General features: G+C 44.5%; 1 protein-coding gene across 1 annotated transcript; it reads right to left on the reverse strand.

Moving 5' to 3' along the window:
• Positions 1–13,818: 13,818 nt before the first annotated feature.
• Positions 13,819–16,826, reverse strand: LOC123119718 (uncharacterized). Its single transcript, XM_044539619.1, has 2 exons — positions 16,626–16,826; positions 13,819–14,241 (listed from the first exon to the last, which is right to left on the reverse strand). Exons 1-2 carry the CDS (start codon positions 16,702–16,704, stop codon positions 13,934–13,936), a joined length of 387 nt encoding a protein of 128 aa, XP_044395554.1. The 5' UTR covers positions 16,705–16,826; the 3' UTR covers positions 13,819–13,933.
• Positions 16,827–18,882: the final 2,056 nt, after the last annotated feature.

Here is an 18,882-nt window from a genome sequence, read left to right on the forward strand (position 1 = left end):
CCAACCCTAGGCGCATGGGGGGAGGCCCATGGGGGGCGCCCAGCCCACTAGGGGCTGGTTCCCTTCCCACTTCAGCCCACGGGGCCCTCCGGGATAGGTGTCCCCACCCGGTGGACCCCCGGGACCCTTCCGGTGGTCCCGGTACAATACCGGTAACCCCCGAAACTTTGCCGGTGGCCGAAACTTGACTTCCTATATATAATTCTTCACCTCCGGACCATTCCGGAACTCCTCGTGACGTCCGGGATCTCATCCGGGACTCCGAACAACTTTCGGGTTTCCGCATACACATATCTCTACAACCCTAGCGTCACCGAACCTTAAGTGTGTAGACCCTACGGGTTCGGGAGACATGCAGACATGACCGAGACGCCTCTCTGGTCAATAACCAACAGCGGGATCTGGATACCCATGTTGGCTCCCACATGTTCCACGATGATCTCATCGGATGAACCACGATGTCGAGGATTCAATCAATCCCGTATACAATTCCCTTTGTCAATCGATATGTTACTTGCCCGAGATTCGATCGTCGGTATCCCAATACCTTGTTCAATCTCGTTACCGGCAAGTCTCTTTACTCGTACCGCAATGCATGATCCCATGACTAACGCCTTAGTCACATAGAGCTCATTATGATGATGCATTACCGAGTGGGCCCAGAGATACCTCTCCGTCATACGGAGTGACAAATCCCAGTCTCGATCCGTGCCAACCCAACAGACACTTTCGAAGATACCCGTAGTGCACCTTTATAGTCACCCAGTTACGTTGTGACGTTTGGCACACCCAAAGCACTCCTACGGTATCCGGGAGTTGCATGATCTCATGGTCTAAGGAAAAGATGCTTGACATTGGAAAAGCTCTAGCAAACGAAACTACACGATCTTTTATGCTATGCTTAGGATTGGGTCTTGTCCATCACATCATTCTCCTAATGATGTGATCCCGTTATCAACGACATCCAATGTCCATAGTCAGGAAACCATGACTATCTTTTGATCAACGAGCTAGTCAACTAGAGGCTTACTAGGGACACGTTGTGGTCTATGTATTCACACATGTATTACGATTTCCGGACAATACAATTATAGCATGAACAATAGACAATTACCATGAACAAAGAAATATAATAATAACCATTTATTATTGCCTCTAGGGCATATTTCCAACAATGCACTTATGATTGGAACTCTAGCAAGCATCCGCAACTACTAAAGATCATTAAGGTAAAACCCAACCATAGCATTAAAGCATCAAGTCCTCTTTATCCCATACTCAAACAACCTACTTACTCGGGTCTGTGCTTCTGTCACTCACGCCACCCACCATAAGCAAATCATGAACATATTGCAAACCCTACAGCGGGAATCCCTCACGCTTGCGCGACACGGAGAGCACCATAGGACAACACCAATAATAAAACATGCAACTCAAACCAATCTTGATCATCAAATAGCCCATAGGACAAAACGGATCTACTCAAACATCAAAGGATAGCCATACATCATTGGGAAATAATATATAGCGTTGAGCACCATGTTTAAGTAGAGATTACAGCGGGTAAGAGAAAGGTTACACCGCTGCATAGAGGGGGGAAGAGTTGGTGATGATGGCGGTGAAGTTGCTGGTTAACATTGCGGTGATGATGATGGCCACGGCGGCGTTCCGGCGCCACCGGAAGAGAAGGGGAGAGGGGGCCCCTTCGTCTTCTTCTTCCTTGACCTCCTCCCTAGATGGGAGAAGGGTTTCCCCTCTGGTCCTTAGCCTCCATGGCGTGGGAGGGGCGAGAGCCCCTCTGATATTGGATCTGTCTCTCTGTCTCTATCTGTTTCTGCGTTCTCCCGTGCTGCCCTTTCACCGTTTCTCATATATATGGAGATCCGTAACTCCGATTGGATTGAAACCTTCGCCGTGATTTTTTTACCAAAAATTAGCTTTCTTGCGGCCGAAGAAGGGCATCAACCGCCTTACGGGTGGCCCACGAGGGCCAGGGGCGCGCCTAGGGGGGCAGGGGCGCCCCCTGCCTCATGGCCACCTCGGGCACCGTCTCGCGTGGATTTTTTTCTGGAATTTTCCAAATATTCCAAAAATAAGCTCCATCCGTTTTTATCCCGTTTGGATTTCATTTGATATGGATATTCTGCGAAACATAAAACATGCAACAAACAGGAACTGGCACTGGGCACTGGATCAATATGTTAGTCCCAAAAATAGTATAAAAAGTTGCCAAAAAGTATATGAAAGTTGAATAATATTGGCATGGAACAATCAAAAATTATATATACGAGGGAGACGTATCAGCATCCCCAAGCTTAATTCCTGCTCGTCCTCAAGTAGGTAAATGATAAAAAAGATAATTTTTGATGTGGAATGCTACCTAGCATAATCTTGATCATATGTCTAATCATGGCATGAATATTAAGACACGAGTGATTCAAAGCAATAGTCTATCCTTTGACATAAAAACAATAATACTTCAAGCATACCGACCAAGCAATTATGTCTTATTGAAATAACATAGCCAAAGAAAGCTCATCCCTACAAAATCATATGGTCTGGCTATGCTCCATCTTCACCACACAAAATATTCACATCATGCACAACCCCGATGACAAGCCAAGCAATTGTTTCATACTTTTGACGTTTCTCAAACCTTTTCAACTTTCACGCAATACATGAGCGTCAGCCATGGACATAGCACTATAGGTGGAATAGAATATGATGATGGGGGTTATGTGGAGAAGACAAAAAAGGAGAAAGTCTCACATCGACGCGGCTAATCAACGGGCTATGGAGATGCCCATCAATTGATGTCAATGTGAGGAGTAGGGATTGCCATGCAACGGATGCACTAGAGCTATAAGTGTATGAAAGCTCAAACTAAAACTAAGTGGGTGTGCATCCAACTTGCTTGCTCATGAAGACCTAGGGCATTTGAGGAAGCCCATCATTGGAATATACAAGCCAAGTTCTATAATGAAAATTCCCACTAGTATATGAAAGTGATAACTCAAGAGACTCTCTATATGAAGAACATGGTGCTACTTTGAAGCACAAGTGTGGTAAAAGGATAGTAACATTGCCCCTTCTCTCTTTTTCTCTCATTTTTTTGTTTTCTTGTTTTTTCTCTTTTTTTGGGCCTTCTTTTTTTTGCCTTTCTCTCTTTTTTTTCGTCTAGAGTCTTATCCCGACTTGTGGGGGAATCATAGTCTCCATTATCCTTTCCTCACTGGGGCAATGCTCTAATAATGATGATCATCACACTTTTATTTACTTAGAACTCAATATTACAACTCGATATCTAGAACAAAGATATGACTCTATATGAATGCCTCCGGCGGTGTACAAGGATGTGCAATGATCTAGCGTAGCAATGACATCAAAAAAACTGACAAGCCATGAAAACATCATGCTAGCTATCTTATGATCATGCAAAGCAATATGACAATAAATGCTCAAGTCATGTATATGACGATGATGGAAGTTGCATGGCAATATATCTCGGAATGGCTATGGAAATGCCATAATAGGTAGGTATGGTGGCTGTTTTGAGGAAGATATAATGAGGCTTATGTGTGACAGAGCGTATCGTATCACGGGGTTTGGATGCACCGGCGAAGTTTGCACCAACTCTCGAGGTGAGAAAGGGCAATGCACGGTACCGAAGAGGCTAGCAATGATGGAAGGGTGAGAGTGCGTATAATCAATGGACTCAACATTAGTCATAAAGAACTCACATACTTATTGCAAAAGTCTATTAGCTATCGAAACAAAGTACTACGCGCCTGCTCCTAGGGGGATAGATTGGTAGGAAAAGACCATCGCTCGTCCCCGACCGCCACTCATAAGGAAGACAATCAATAAACACCTCATGCTCCAACTTCGTTACATAACGGTTCACCATACGTGCATGCTACGGGACTTGCAAACCTCAAGAAAAGTATTTCTCAATTTCACAATTACTCAACTAGCACACTCTAATATCACCACCTTTATATCGCAAAACTATTGCAAGGAATCAAACATATCATATTTAGTGATCTACAAGTTTTATGTAGGGTTTTACGACTAACCATGTGAATGACCAGTTCTTGTCATCTCTCTAAATAGATATAAGTGAAGCACGAGAGTTTAATTCTTTCTACAAAAGATATGCCCACGCTCTAACAAATATAAGTGAAGCAAAAGAGCATTCTACAAATGGCGGTTTTCTATGTGAAGAGAAACAGGCAATCCAAACTTCAAATGATATAAGTGAAGCACATGAAGCATTGTATAAAGCCATACTCAAAAGATATAAGTGAAGTGCAAAGAGAATTCTATAAATCAACCAAGGACCATCTCATACCAGCATGGTGCATAAAATAAAAAAGAAAACTAAATGCAAAAGACGCTCCAAGATTTGCACATATCGCATGAACGAAACGAATCCGAAAACATACCGATACTTGTTGAAGAAAGAGGGGATGCCTTCCGGGGCATCCCCAATCTTAGACGCTTGAGTCTCCTTGAATATTTACTTGGGGTGCCTCGGGCATCCCCAAGCTTGAGCTCTTGCCTCTCTTCCTTCTTCTCACATCGAAACCTCCTCGATCATCGAACACTTCATCCACACAAAACTTCAACAGAAAACTCGGTAAGATCCGTTAGTATAATAAAGCAAAGCACTACTCTAAGTACTGTTGCAAACCAATTCATATTTTGTTTTTTCATTGTGTCTACTGTAATATAGCTTTTTCATGGCTTAATCCACTGATATAAATTGATAGTTTCATCAAAACAAGCAAACTATGCATCAAAAACAGAATCTGTCTAAAATAGAACAGTCTGTAATAATCTGAACATTGACCATACTTATGATACTTGAACAATTCTGCCAAAATTAGGAAAAATAAAAAAATTGTATAGAAAGACAGTGCAAAATAATCAGAACCATTTGACGTTCCAGTAAAAAATTAAAAATCGCGCACTACAGCCAAAGTTTCTGTCCTGTACCGCACAAACCAACAAGCATTGTAAACATCCTAAAGGCAAACCTTGGCACATTATTTTTATAATACAATGGAATTGTACAAGGGGATAATTATTTTTGTTGAAAAGTTTCTATAATCAAGATTCACAAAGTTTCCGTGAGCATGAACAAAGTTCAAGGCTAGCCCCCACTTCAACAATGCTTGTCTTTCTCACTTTCGCTTTTATTTTTGAAAAAGTTTTGGGTTCCCCTCTTTATTTTTGTTGTTTTTAAACTATATGAAAGCACTCAACAGAAATAAATGACTCTCTAAAACTTCCGGGTTGTCTCCCTGACAGCGCTTTCTTTAAAGCCATTAAGCTAGGCATATAGTGCTCAAGTAATGAATCCACCCGGATCCCAAGGTATATCAAAGCCAATTTTAATTAACAATGATTTGGCATTTAGTAGTGAGCACAAAGCAACATATATCAAGCAATGGCGAAGTCTAACTCTCTTCCTATGCATCGGCATGTCATAAAAGAACAATTCATGCACACATAGCAAAGGCCAATGCATAGTATAAACAGTTTCTTGCAATTTTATCATGTTGGAAACATAGAGAGGTGGAGATATAGTTCCTCTCTCATAATAATTGCAAGTAGGAGCAGCAAGCACATGCATATTATATCTATTAAAATCATCATGTGCAACGGTAAAAGGCAACCCATCAATATAATCCTTAATAAAAGCAAACTTCTCCGATATAGTGTAGTTTGGAGAATTCAAAAAGATAATAGGACTATCATGCGTGGGTGCAAGAGCAACAATTTCATGTTTAACATAAGGAACTATAGCAAGTTCATCTCCATAAGCATAATTCATATTGGCATCTTGGCCACAAGCATAGCAGGCATCATCAAAAAAGGGATATTTCAAAAGAATCAAAGGGATCATAACAGTCATCATAGCAATCATCCTTCGGTAAGCACGAAGGGGAATTAAACAATGTATGAGTTGAAGAGTTACTCTCATTAGAAGGTGGGCACGGGTGATCAATCCGCTCTTCCTTCTTTTGTTCTTCGCTCTCCTCCTCATCTTTTTCATCCAATGAGCTCACAGTTTCATCAACTTCTTCCATAGATTCCTGCAAAATATTAGTCTCTTCTTGGACAGCGGAGACTTTCTCAATAAGTGCATTAATATCGGAATTGTATTCATAATTCTCATAGAAATATTTGAGGATAGCTAAATTTTCAGGTCTATAAACAGCATCATCAAAATCTTCAAACTCTTTAAACATAGATTCAATTTCATAAGCACCCATAAAAGCAACAAATTCTTCTATTTGTTCCACATCATAGTAATCATATATACCATTAGCATAAGAAGCTAAGGTTTTATTATCATTAAATTTGCATGAAAAGGGAAGGTGTGGAGCCTTCATCCTAGAGCAACAAGTATAATCATATCTCAAGCATAGTTGCCTAGCATACCACTTCAACATATAAATTTGATCCCATAATAGTTTCCCTTTTTGTGTCAAGCGATAATCCCTAAAGTATTCACGTTGATCCAACGTTACTCCCATTACAAAGTTGAATGGGGTTTTCTCAGGATTATCAAAGTAGTACATAATATCTATCACATAATAAGCATCGAGGGTTTTAAGAGGTTCCCCATCTCCATGAGCAGCAAGTATACCTAATTTTTTTGGTATTTCATGTTCCATATCCATAACTAAAGATAGAGAACAACTAAGAACAGCAAATAAAAATTACTTAGTGATAAAGCAAACAAGCACACGCGAGAATATTCACCCCATGCTATTGCTCCCCGGCAACGGCGCCAGAAAAAGGTCTTGATAACCCACAAGTATAGGGGATCGCAATAGTTTTCGATAAGTAAGAGTGTCGAACCCAACGAGGAGCTAAAGGCAGAACAAATATTCCCTCAAGTTCTATCGACCACCGATACAACTCTATGCATGCTTGACGTTCGCTTTACCTAAAACAAGTATGAAACTAGAAGTACTTTGTAGGTGTTTTTGGATAGGTTTGCAAGAAAGTAAAGAGCACGTAAATAAAAAGTAGGGGTTGTTTAGATAAAGACACAACTAAATTAGTTTTAGTAAAAAGCTTTTTGTCACGAGAAAGTTATTTGTCCCTAGGCAATCGATAACTAGACCGGTAATCACTATTGCAATTTTATTTGAGGGAGAGGCATAAGCTAACATACTTTCTCTACTTGGATCATATGCACTTACGATTGGAACTCTAGCAAGCATCTGCAACTACTAAAGATCATTAAGGTAAAACCCAACCATAGCATTAAAGCATCCCATCCTGCTAGTGGAGAAGGAGTTGGACCTCTTTATAAGGGATTGTCTTCCACATGCTATTGGAGCTCGAGAATAGAAGAGGCCCTCGCACACTACTCCTCCGCCGCCCGCCTCGTCATGACGCGACGCGGGTTGCGGGAATGAGCCAAGCCGAGTGCACACCTACGCGCTTATTTTTGCTAGTCACTAACGGAGAGTTTCTGACAGCTAGACCACGATCTGAGACGTCGGATCGTGGGCTGTCACGGACTTGGACGTGGGTTGAGCCCACATCTCTCCACGCGGATGCGCCTATATAAGTGTGCGGTGTCTCCTAACCCTAGCCGCGACAATTAGATCGCATCTGCTCCACGCGCACGCCCACTGTCGTTCCTTTGCTACTGCTGCCGCCGGTGACTCCATCCCGTCCGCCGCGTACACGGTCGACGGGAGAGCAGGTCTCCGAAACCCCGCCCCTCCGGTTCCTGCACGGGAGAGGGGCGAATAGGATTTTGGGAAGCGACTACGCGACTGCTCGCTGTTCGTCTACTTCCCCTACGTCTGCATCGCCCTCATCATCACCATGTCCACCGATGCCGAATGTGCCGCCGCCGAGAAAGCTGAAGCCGACAAGAAGGCCACCGAGGACACCGCCGCCGCGGCCTCTGCATGGCCTACTGGAGGATATAACTCGTTTACCCCGCTCCTGCTGTTTTCTGTTATAGCTATGCTAGCGTTATACGTAGATGTATCTGCCATTAGCGTAGCATGTGCTTGCGTGATTCAATATCAGCATGTTGTTAATTCTGTCAATGCCATGCTAGTCATTTATTTATGGATTAAATTGGTCGAAAAATTGCCTATTTACTCAGCAATCGAAAAACCTATTATGTGTAGGAATTTTTCGGCAAGTGTCTTTGCCGCTGCACTGAAACTGGATAAGTTTACCCGTAGGTACTTTAGGCGTTGGCAGACTAAGACCACTTTATGGCTCATGGCTATGAATGTGTTCTGGGTCATCGGTGTCTCCACGGGAACGATTGCTCCTGAACAGGAGAAGGCGTTCAGGGAGGCCACCATTGTGTTTCTCGGAGCAGTTCTTAGCGTGATCGGAGATAAATTGGTCGACGCATATTTACATGTGTGTGTTGCCAAGGACTTGTGGGAGGCGCTCGAATCTAAGTTCGGGGTCACCGATGCGGGGAGCGAGATGTATATTATAGAGCAGTTTCACGATTACAAGATGGTTGAAAACCGGCCTGTATTGGAGCAGGCTCATGAGATAATATGCATCATTAAGGAGCTTGAGCTTCTTAAGTGCGATTTACCGGGTAAGTTTGTCGCGGGCTGCATAACAGCTAAGCTCCCTAATTCCTGGAGGAACTTTGCCACCACTCTGAAACATCAGAGCCGTGAATCTCTGTGGACGATGTCATTGGCCATCTGAGTGTTGAGCAGAAATCAAGGGAAAAGGACTCGCACGGAGAAGGGGCCGAAGGGACTTCTGTCGCCAACATAGTGAACCAGAGGAACCTCAACTCCCACAAGCCCAAGGGAAAGAATGGTGTCCAACACAATACCGACTTTAAGAATAAGGGTAAGAAGACCTTCAAGAAGAACAAGAAGGATGAGGGTTGCTTTAATTGTGGTTCGGTTGAACATTGGGCCAACTAGTGCCCAAACAAGTTTAAGAAGTCAGGACAGGACTCCAAGTCTGTTAACATGATTATGGGCAACAATGATTATGGACCTGGTAAGAAGTGCATCTGGGTACGGTAATTTATTTACTGCTTTTTCAGTGTTTCAGCCCACCGATTGGTGGGTGAACACAGGTGCAGGGTGTTCATGTGTGTGCTGACATTTCATTGTTCACTTCTTACCAGGTCACAGGCCACGGGTCTGTACTGATGGGGAATGGCACGAGTGCTTCTGTTCATGGTGTTGGCACAGTCGATCTGAAGTTTACTTCGGGAAGGATCGTGCAGCTGAAGAACGTGCAGCATGTCCCCGCCATCAAGAAGAACCTCGTTAGTGGCTCCCTTCTATGTAGAGAAGGGTTTAAGTTGGTTTTCGAGTCTAATAAATTAGTTGTTACTAAATATGGACTATTTGTTGGAAAAGGTTATGAAAGTGGAGGGATGTTCCGCCTTTCCCTTGCAGATTTTTGTAATAAAGTCGTGAACCATATTCATTCGAATGTTAATGAATCCGAAGTTTGGCATTCACGTCTTTGTCACATTAGTTTTGGTGTTATGACGCGGCTAGCTAAATTGGATTTAATCTCGAGTTTCACTTTAGCCAAAGGTTCTAAGTGCCTTTCATGTGTGCAAGCTAAGCAACCTCGCAAGCCTCACAAGGCTGTGGAGGAGAGACACCTGGCACCATTGGAACTCATACATTCTGATCTTTGTGAGATGGATGGTGTGTTGACTAAAGGTGGAAAGAAATACTTCATGACATTGATAGATGATTCCACTAGATATTGCTATGTGTATCTGTTAAATACTAAAGATGAGGCTCTACACTACTTTAAGATCTCTAAGGCAGAAGTTGAGAATCAACTTGAAAAGAAAATTAAACGAGTCCGGTCAGATCGTGGTGGAGAGTACTTCTCGAGGGAGTTTGATTCCTTTTGTGCGGAACACGGCATTATTCATGAGAGGACGCCTCCCTATTCACCCCAGTCAAACGAGGTTGCCAAGCGGAAAAATCGTACTCTAACTGATTTGGTTAACGCCATGTTAGATACATCGGGTTTATCCAAGGCATGGTGGGGCGAGGCTATATTGACGGCATGTCATGTCCTGAATAAAGTTCCGACAAAGGATAATGAGATCACTCCCTATGAGAAATGGGCAAAGAGAAGGACAACACTCTCGTACTTTGCGTACTTGGGGCTGTTTGGCGAAAGTCAATGTGCCGATCCCCAAAAAGCGTAAGCTTGGACCAAAGACTGTGAACTGCATTAATTTGGGCTATGCTAAGAACAGCGTTGGCTATAGATTTCTAGTAGTGAAATCTGAGGTACCTGACCAGAAGGTCGGTACAATTATGGAGTCTAAGGATGCTACATTCTTCGAGGATATTTTTCCTATGAGAGATATGCAAAGCACTTCTAGACAGGAATCTGAGGGGACTCCTGAGCCTGCCATTCCTATGGATTATTATGAACAAACACATGATGAAAATCCCGAGGAGGGTGACGAGGAAACCCTTGGTAGGGGAAAGAGACAAAGGACTGCAAAGACCTTTGGTGATGATTTCTTCGTGTACCTCGTGGATGATACTCCCACTTCTATTTCAGAAGCGTATGCCTCTCTAGAAGCTGACTACTGGAAGGATGCGGTCCGTAGCGAGATGGACTCCATCATGGTTAACGGGACATGGGAGATCACTGAACGTCCCTATGGGTGCAAACCGTTGGGATGCAAGTGGGTGTTCAAAAAGAAGCTTAGGCCCGATTGTACGATTGAAAAGTACAAGGCTAGGCTTGTGGCCAAGGGCTATGACCAGAAAGAAGAGGAAGATTTCTTCGATACTTATTCACCTGTGGCCAGACCGACCACCATTAGAGTATTACTCTCATTGGCGGCCTCGCATGGTCTTCTCGTCCACCAGATGGATGTCAAGAAGGCTTTTCTGAATGGAGAGCTAAACGAGGAAATCTACATGCAACGGCCAGATGGCTTTGTGATAGATGGTCAGGAAAGAAAGGTGTGTAGGTTGCTGAAATCTTTATATGGCCTGAAACAAGCACTTAAGCAATGGCATGATAAGTTTAATACAACTTTGACATCTATTGGTTTCATTGTTAATGAAGCTGACAAATGTGTATACTATCGCCATGGTGGGGGCGAAGGAGTTATATTGTGCTTGTATGTTGATGACATACTGATATTCGGAACCAACCTCAAAGTCATTGAGGAGGTCAAGTTGTTTCTATCTCAGAACTTTGAGATGAAAGACCTTGTTGTGGCCGATGTTATCTTGAACATCAAGCTACTGAGAGATAATGAGGGTGGGATTACACTTCTGCAATCCCATTATGTTGAGAAGGTGTTGAGCTGTTTTGGATACTCGGATTGCAAACCATCTGAAACACCATATGATCCTAGCGTGTTGATTCGAAAGTTCGAAGGCATGGCTAAAGATCAACTGAGATACTCTCAAATTATTGGTTCACTGATGTACCTAGCGAGCGCAACGAGGCCTGACATTGGGTTTGCTGTGAGCAAACTGAGCCGATTTGTTTCCAAACCGGGTGATGTACATTGGCATTGCTGTTGAGAGAGTTATGCGCTACCTGAAAGGTACTATGAACTATGGACTTCACTATATCGGATACCCGTCGGTACTTGAAGGGTACAGTGATGCGAATTGGATCTCTGATGCTGATGAGATGAAGGCCACAACTGGGTATATGTTTACTCTTGGAGGTGGCGCTGTTTCCTGGAAGTCTTGCAAGCAAACGATCTTAACGAGATCGACAATGGAAGCAGAATTAACAGCATTAGACACATCTGGTGTCGAAGCAGGATGGCTTCGAGATCTTTTGATGGACTTGTCATTGGTTGATAAAACGGTTCCGGCTATCCTTATGAATTGTGACAATCAGACTGTCATCACCAAGGTGAAGAGTTCAAAAAGTTCAAAGGACAACATGAAGTCCAACAAACACATAAGAATGAGATTGAAAGCTATCGGAAAATTAAGAAACTCCGGAGTGATAGCGTTGGAATATGTCCATACGGCTAAGAATCTGGCAGATCCTTTTACAAAAGGGCTATCACGTGTTGTGATAGATAATGCATCGAGGGAGATGGGTATGAGACCCACATGAGTTGCCATGGTGGTAACCCAACCTATGTGATCGAAGATCCCGTGAAGTAGGGCCTGGGAAAACAAGCCAGTGGTGAACTGAGGAGAGTAACTATACTAACCCACTCCGTTGGAGATGTGATACTCTCGATAATGTATGGTAGGATGACTACTGTCTTAATGTGTTCCAAAGCTTATGTAAGCAAGATGCTATCCTACAGAGCGATCTTTGGAGGAACACACCTATATGAGCCCGACTGCTGCTCACAGTCTATGAGATTGGGGTGATCTCTAGTAAGCTCATGAATAGGCCAGGTGTGTGACTTATATGCTCCACCCGAGGGGTCAGCCTTCTGCATCCTAGTACCAGTAAGACATGTGGTGAAGCTTCTTTACGCCAAACTGACAATTCAAGGCCTAGTCCATTGTTCAGTTGTGAAGGAGTGTAGTTGCTTGCTCTAGGTGAAGTTCAACCTTAACAAGTCTTCACTGAAACACTGGTATATCAAAACAGCAATTGGAACAGAGGACACAATGAGCCCTCGAGATCTGGTGGGGGATTGCTGAAATTTGGGGTGGGCTTTAGGCACATCTAGCAATTTCTGAAAAATCTCTAAGGGCTCATGTGGGTTATTGGCACTAGGTGTAGTGGGAAGTTTAGTCCCATCCTGCTAGTGGAGAAGGAGTTGGACCTCTTTATAAGGGATTGTCTTCCAAGTGCTATTGGAGCTTGAGAATAGAAGAGGCCCTCGCGCACTCCTCCTCCGCCGCCCGCCTCGCCACGCCTCGTCACGACACGACGCGGGTTGTGGGAATGAGCCGAGCCGAGCTCACACCTATGCGCTTATTTTTGCCAGTCACTGACGGAGAGTTTCTGACAGCTGGGCCACGATCTGAGACGTCGGATCATGGGCTGTCACGGACTCGGACGTGGGTCGAGCCCACGTCTCTCCATGCGGCTGCGTCTATATAACTGTGCGGTGTCTCCTAACCCTAGCCGCGACGATCAGATCGCATCTGCTCCATGCGCATGCCCACTGTCGTTCCTTTGCTGCTGCTGCCGCCGGTGACTCCATCCCGTCTGCCGCATACATGATCGACGGGAGAGCAGGTCTCCGAAACCCAGTCCCTCTGGTTCCTGTACGGGAGAGGGGCGAATAGGTTTTTGGGAAGCGACTACGCGACTGCTCGCTGTTCGTCTACTTCCCCTGCATCTGCGTCGCCCTTATCATCACCATGTCCACCGACGCCGAACGTGCCGCCGCCGAGAAAGCTGGAGCCGACAAGAAGGCCGCCGAGGACGCCGCCGCTGCCACCGCCGCCGCGGCCTCTGCATGGCCTACTGGAGGGTATAACTCGTTTATCCCGCTCCTGCTGTTTTCTATTATAGTTATGCTAGCGTTATCCGTAGATTATCTGCCATTAGCGTAGCATGTGCTTGCGTGATTCAATATCAGCATGTTGTTAATTCTGTCAATGCCATGCTAGTGATATATTTATGGATTAAATTAGTCGAAAAATTGCCTATTTACTAAGCAGGTTCACCCCCTCTCAAATGTTGACCCACACGACTACCACACTACCGATTCACCAGGAGCTTCATAATCATGGCAGATTAGTAACTGTGCTGATAACAATATTTGATTTATAAGAAAAAAACACATATTTAGGAGCTTTTGTGACTTTTTTGCTAAAGTAAAAAAAACTACAAAAACAAAAGCAAAAGCCCGAACAAACAAGTCTTATACCCTGCTTACATAAGATTATCTTGGCTCGAGGAATGCTCTTAGCCCCGTCTAATCAAATTGCACGAGTCTGGACAGGAGCCTGGTGCCAGGTCATCATTTGGAAACGTTCGCGCAGCGACCAACGCAGCGAACGAACAGCTTTTCCTCCTCACAGCGCTCACCCCACTTCTCTTCCTTTCCCCTCACTTTTCTTCTTCCTGCGGTGAGGCACCCTGCCCCGGCTCGCGCGAGCTCCGCCATTCCTCCTGCTTTCGGTATCGTCCCGCCCTCCGGCGTACTCTGCTCCCGCAGCTCCGCACTCCGCTCCTCCTCGACCTTGCGGACGCTCCTCCGACGTTCGCGACCGTGCATCCGACGCCGCCGGGGCGACCTCCTCCTCCGGGGCGGCGCGATCTCCCGCACTGAGAGGGGCAGAAAACGGACGGTGAAACAAGAGGAAATACTCGGGGGAGGCGCAGGACCAGAGGCGGAAGGCGAGTGCCCAGGCGACGGCGAAGGCGACCACGAGCCACGCCGACCCCCCTGCGGCTCGCTGCCCGCGCCGCGTCCCCCTAGGCCGCCGCCTCCTTTGCAGTGCCGCATGGTCTTCACCGTCGGCACCTCCATCGCCTCCGTCCTCACGTCGTGTGCAGGTACGCCCCTGTTCACTCCCCCTGCCGTGCCCCGCAATTTGTATACTTCGTATGCTGTTCTCGGGTTCAGAGTGTATCATTGGCTTCTCCGGTTGATTACCTTTCTGCGTTTCAATTGCTGCTGTATCCGAGGGAGTGAGATAGGGGGTGATGCAGTTGTGAAGCTGCTTGCTGCTGAACCCTTGTTAGTTTGTTTGACTTATGTAAGACTATAGGGCACACCTCAATCGGAACCACAGCTGCACTGGAGCATTTTTGTTTCAGAATGCCCCATTGGTGGTGGTGACTGACTGCAAGTGCACCAGGTTACAGTCTTATTGATGAGTTTTTTCCAATGCTATATACTACTTGTAGTCATTTTCACTTGTAATGATGGATCCTTTGGTGATCCTCGGCCTTTGGTGATATATATATACACACACTAAATTCCTCTCATGGAAAGGTCCATTGAAATCATGCTTGTGATTTCTGGCAAGGTAACTAAATTTGGTACAAATTTAATCAAAAGAAGTTTTTTTTAATAATTTGGACAACTAAATTCGGTAAAAATTTAATCCCCACCAACTCGTGCCGGAACCCGCCAAGAACCTCCAGTACCTTCTCTCTGCTCCCGTACATTTAGCAGCAAATTTGTCAAAATTGCTAAGGATCCCTAAATTTTGCCATGCCATCAACTTTGCCATGTCTCCAATTTTTTCCAATGGCAAAATCTCATGTCTCGGCATTTCTGCCATGGCAAATTGGTTTTTTGTGATTGCAACTTGTCATGTTTTTGTTCCCACGGCAAATAAATATGCCATGTTCTTTAAGGTTTTTTTTTGTTAAATCCAAAACATGTTTGTATTGCCATGGTCTACAAGAGTTCATCAGAATTATTAAGCAATTCTCCGTATTGACATGCAACCAATCCATGATGATATTTGTCAAGGCAAATTGTGCGCTACTTTAGGTTTTCACCCCATGGCAAATTTTAAAGATGTTTGCACATGGCAAATATCATTGCAATTCATAATTAGTTAAAGATTTTTGTCATGGCAAAAATCTTATTAAACTCTTTTGCAATGTATCGAATCCAATTTTTTGCCATGTAACCAACACAAATTTTTCCATGGCAAAAATGTCATTACTTTTGCCATGCCACCAATCTTTGTTCTTCGTTCTTTATTTTTTTTATAGCAAGCGTTTCTGTTTTTTTACTGACTGTCTGTTTTTGGATTCCTTTTAAATTTTTGGCACAAGGTAATACGATGGGGGAGGCCCAGCAAAGGCTAGCGCCTTATCGGGCCGGTCGCGCTTGGAGGATTGCCCCACCGAACGGAAACGTTCGATCGATCAGACCTTCCAAAATCCTAAAAAAACAAATCAAACCTTCCAGATCAAAACGATTCGTTCGCTGGGGGTTATGCCCAGATCGAACGTCAGCTCTAATAATATATTCCCTTCGGAGTATTATTAGTTAGGGTCCAAAAACGAAAGATCTGCTTCTGTGTGCGGATCAGCTTCTCCCTTCGTACGATCTAGATTTCCCTCTCCTCCAGGTCGTTACACGATTGGATCTACATCTCTCTTTCGGCGACAGGAAATTTCAGGATATCAAGTGGATCTTCATGCACATACTTCAATCCCCTCTGTTAAAGAGTCGGATTGGAATTAGCCTGCAGGCCGATCGAATTGTATCGCACGCGGAAATGCAAATAGCCTCCCAACACGCGTGCGTGTTAGTAATCCAATCCGATTTGCACTGGAAGACGGACACAGGCCCCGCCTCAAGCTTTTGATATATTCGAATCCTATCACAGTTGGGCAGGAGACACCTATATATATCGGCTTTTCTAGCATCTTGGTGGAATTTGCTCCCTCTCCTGAAGTCGAGAAGTAAACTAGACAAGTCTAGCCATGGATTCTGTAGATCAAGATCGTCTCCTAGACGAGGCTATGATTGAAACGAGAAGAAGGTGGGGGTGGAGCCAGGAACAAATTGACGAGTTTCAGAGGGAAAGGGCAAGAGATCGAGAAGCACTGCGCCAGGAACTGGCTGCAGAATTGCGTGAGAGGGAAAGCATGGAATATGAAAGAAGACATAGGGACCGGGCCTCCGGGCCAGCCATGTTGGATCTGTTTGTTCCGGCAGTCGGCGAGACAAGGGAACAAACCTGCGCGGTGTGCCTTGAGGATTTCGTGGAAGGCGGAAAGAAGCTGAGGAGGATGCCCTGCTGCTACCACTCCTTCCATCAGCGCTGCATCTTCGACTGGCTTCGCTTTAACCGTCGCTGCCCAGTGTGCCGCTTTGCGATGACCTCCGTCGAGGAGCAACGTGCCCTTGACCGGGCAAAAGCCGAGGCAGCAGCGACATGTGGTGATGGGCCGGAGGCAACCAAGCGGCGGAGACTCGACCCAGCTACTGATTGAGGCAGCCAAGCCCAGTGAACTAGACTCGACACTTGTGATCTGAAGACGATGGGACTCGGCCAAGGACTTTCTCTCGCTTCTGATCTGAACTTGCCTTCAGTACATTTGGCTACTGATTGCATAAGTGGTACTCCAAAGTAGCATGGTTTATTTTGGGAGATTAAGGCTAAGATGGGACCTTTGACGGAGTAAACATGATGCATGATTATCTCTGTAACCTGACCTTTTTTTTAATCTGTGTAACCTGACCCTTTGTTCTCTGGGGATGGGCAACCCCTTTTCTCTTCTGCTCACATGCGGGCTGCGGCTGTAACTGCGCCTAGTAGCGTACGATGTGTACGGCCCGCGTCCTTGTATACTTCTACCCTTTTTATCAGTGAAATGACATGCAATCTCGTGTATTGGCAAAAAAAAAATACTGGTTTTCATTGAACCTGCCCGTTACATAGATCCCAAATTTCCAAGAAAATCCAGATAATGGAAGAGTTGGTCAAAAAACCGAACTCCAGCAGAGTCGTAACCCAATAGCTTACTAAGACGCCCAACAAAACTGCTTGACTTTCACAATATAAAGGAGAAGTTTATCTTCTCTAAATACTCTTTCCCTCGTATGTTTTTTGAACCGAAACCCGTAGAACAATCGCTCTACGGTATATATTAAAGTAAACAAAATATTTACATACAGTTACAAGCAAAAGAAAGCAAAAATTAGCCAACCGTGCTCTATCAAAACCCATCATTTTCAAAAGATTAACTTAAAGACTGATCAATCCAGCTGGAAAGTTAGGCCTCAAACTTGAACTTGATTTTGTGCTGTAGAAGCTGGAGGTCATTTTTCAATAATCCTCTCCAAGATCGAATAGAATAGGGATGTGATCTGAAGATTTTCCCATTCCTCTGTATCCAAATGTTCCAACACCCCATGATTCAGATTTCCATAGCAATTGGTAAGGGGAGAGCTTAGGCTAGAAGTGTAACCTCCTCATAAAGAGAAACTCCTCTGTGTCGATGACCAAGTAGAGATTCCCAACAACTAAAGGCAAAATCACAGTCGCAAAACAAGTGTAGGGAGGTTTCTTCGGTATTGAAGTGACAAAGTTCACGATTACAAGATGGAAGGTGGAACGGTTTTCTGTGGAGGATGTTCCTTGTATTAACTTTGCCATGCAGCAGCAGCCAAAAGAAGATCTTATTGTAAAAGTGCGGTTAAGCGTATGCCTAGCAGGGACGCGTTGCGTGTTTATATAGCCATAGGTTAGGGTTACAGGATTCGGTAGTTAGGTCGTGGATTGATCCCCAAGTCATCTATACAGGGATAAGGATCGATCACAACAACCTAACTAACCGGGAGTACAACACGCACGCCAAACTCTATCCCTAATGTATATACGGTTTATACATATACCGTATATACGTACAGATATTCTAACACTCCCCCTCAATCATAACTTTACTAAGTTGAGATTGCCTTTAAAGTCTTCCAACTTGCGCCATGATAAGGCTTTGGTAAAACCATCGGCAACTTGATCATTGGTGGGAATGAAACGAATATCAAGTAATCTCTTGGCTACTCTTTCACGCACGAAGTGATAGTCAACCTCAATGTGTTTTGTTCTTCCATGGAACACATGATTTGCAGAAAGATATGTGGCTCCAATATTGTCACACCATAATCGAGCAACTGGAGAGGAATTCATGCCAAGTTCATTAAGTACGGCTTGAACCCATATCAATTCAGCTATGGCATTGGCCAAGGCTTTATATTCAGCTTCTGTGCTAGATCTTGAGACAGTAGCTTGCTTGCGTGCACTCCAAGAAATTAGGTTGGGTCCAAAGAAAACAGCAAACCCACCAGTTGATCTCCTGTCATCTGGACAGCATGCCCAATCTGCATCAGAAAAAGCACTTACCAATGTTGAGGTTGACTTTGTAAACTTCAGTCCAGTACTCATAGTACCTCTGAGATATCTAAGAATCCTTTTAACTGCAGTCCAGTGTTGA

This window comes from Triticum aestivum, chromosome 5D (genome assembly GCF_018294505.1).
Source record: "Triticum aestivum cultivar Chinese Spring chromosome 5D, IWGSC CS RefSeq v2.1, whole genome shotgun sequence".
Lineage (NCBI taxonomy): Eukaryota > Viridiplantae > Streptophyta > Magnoliopsida > Poales > Poaceae > Triticum > Triticum aestivum.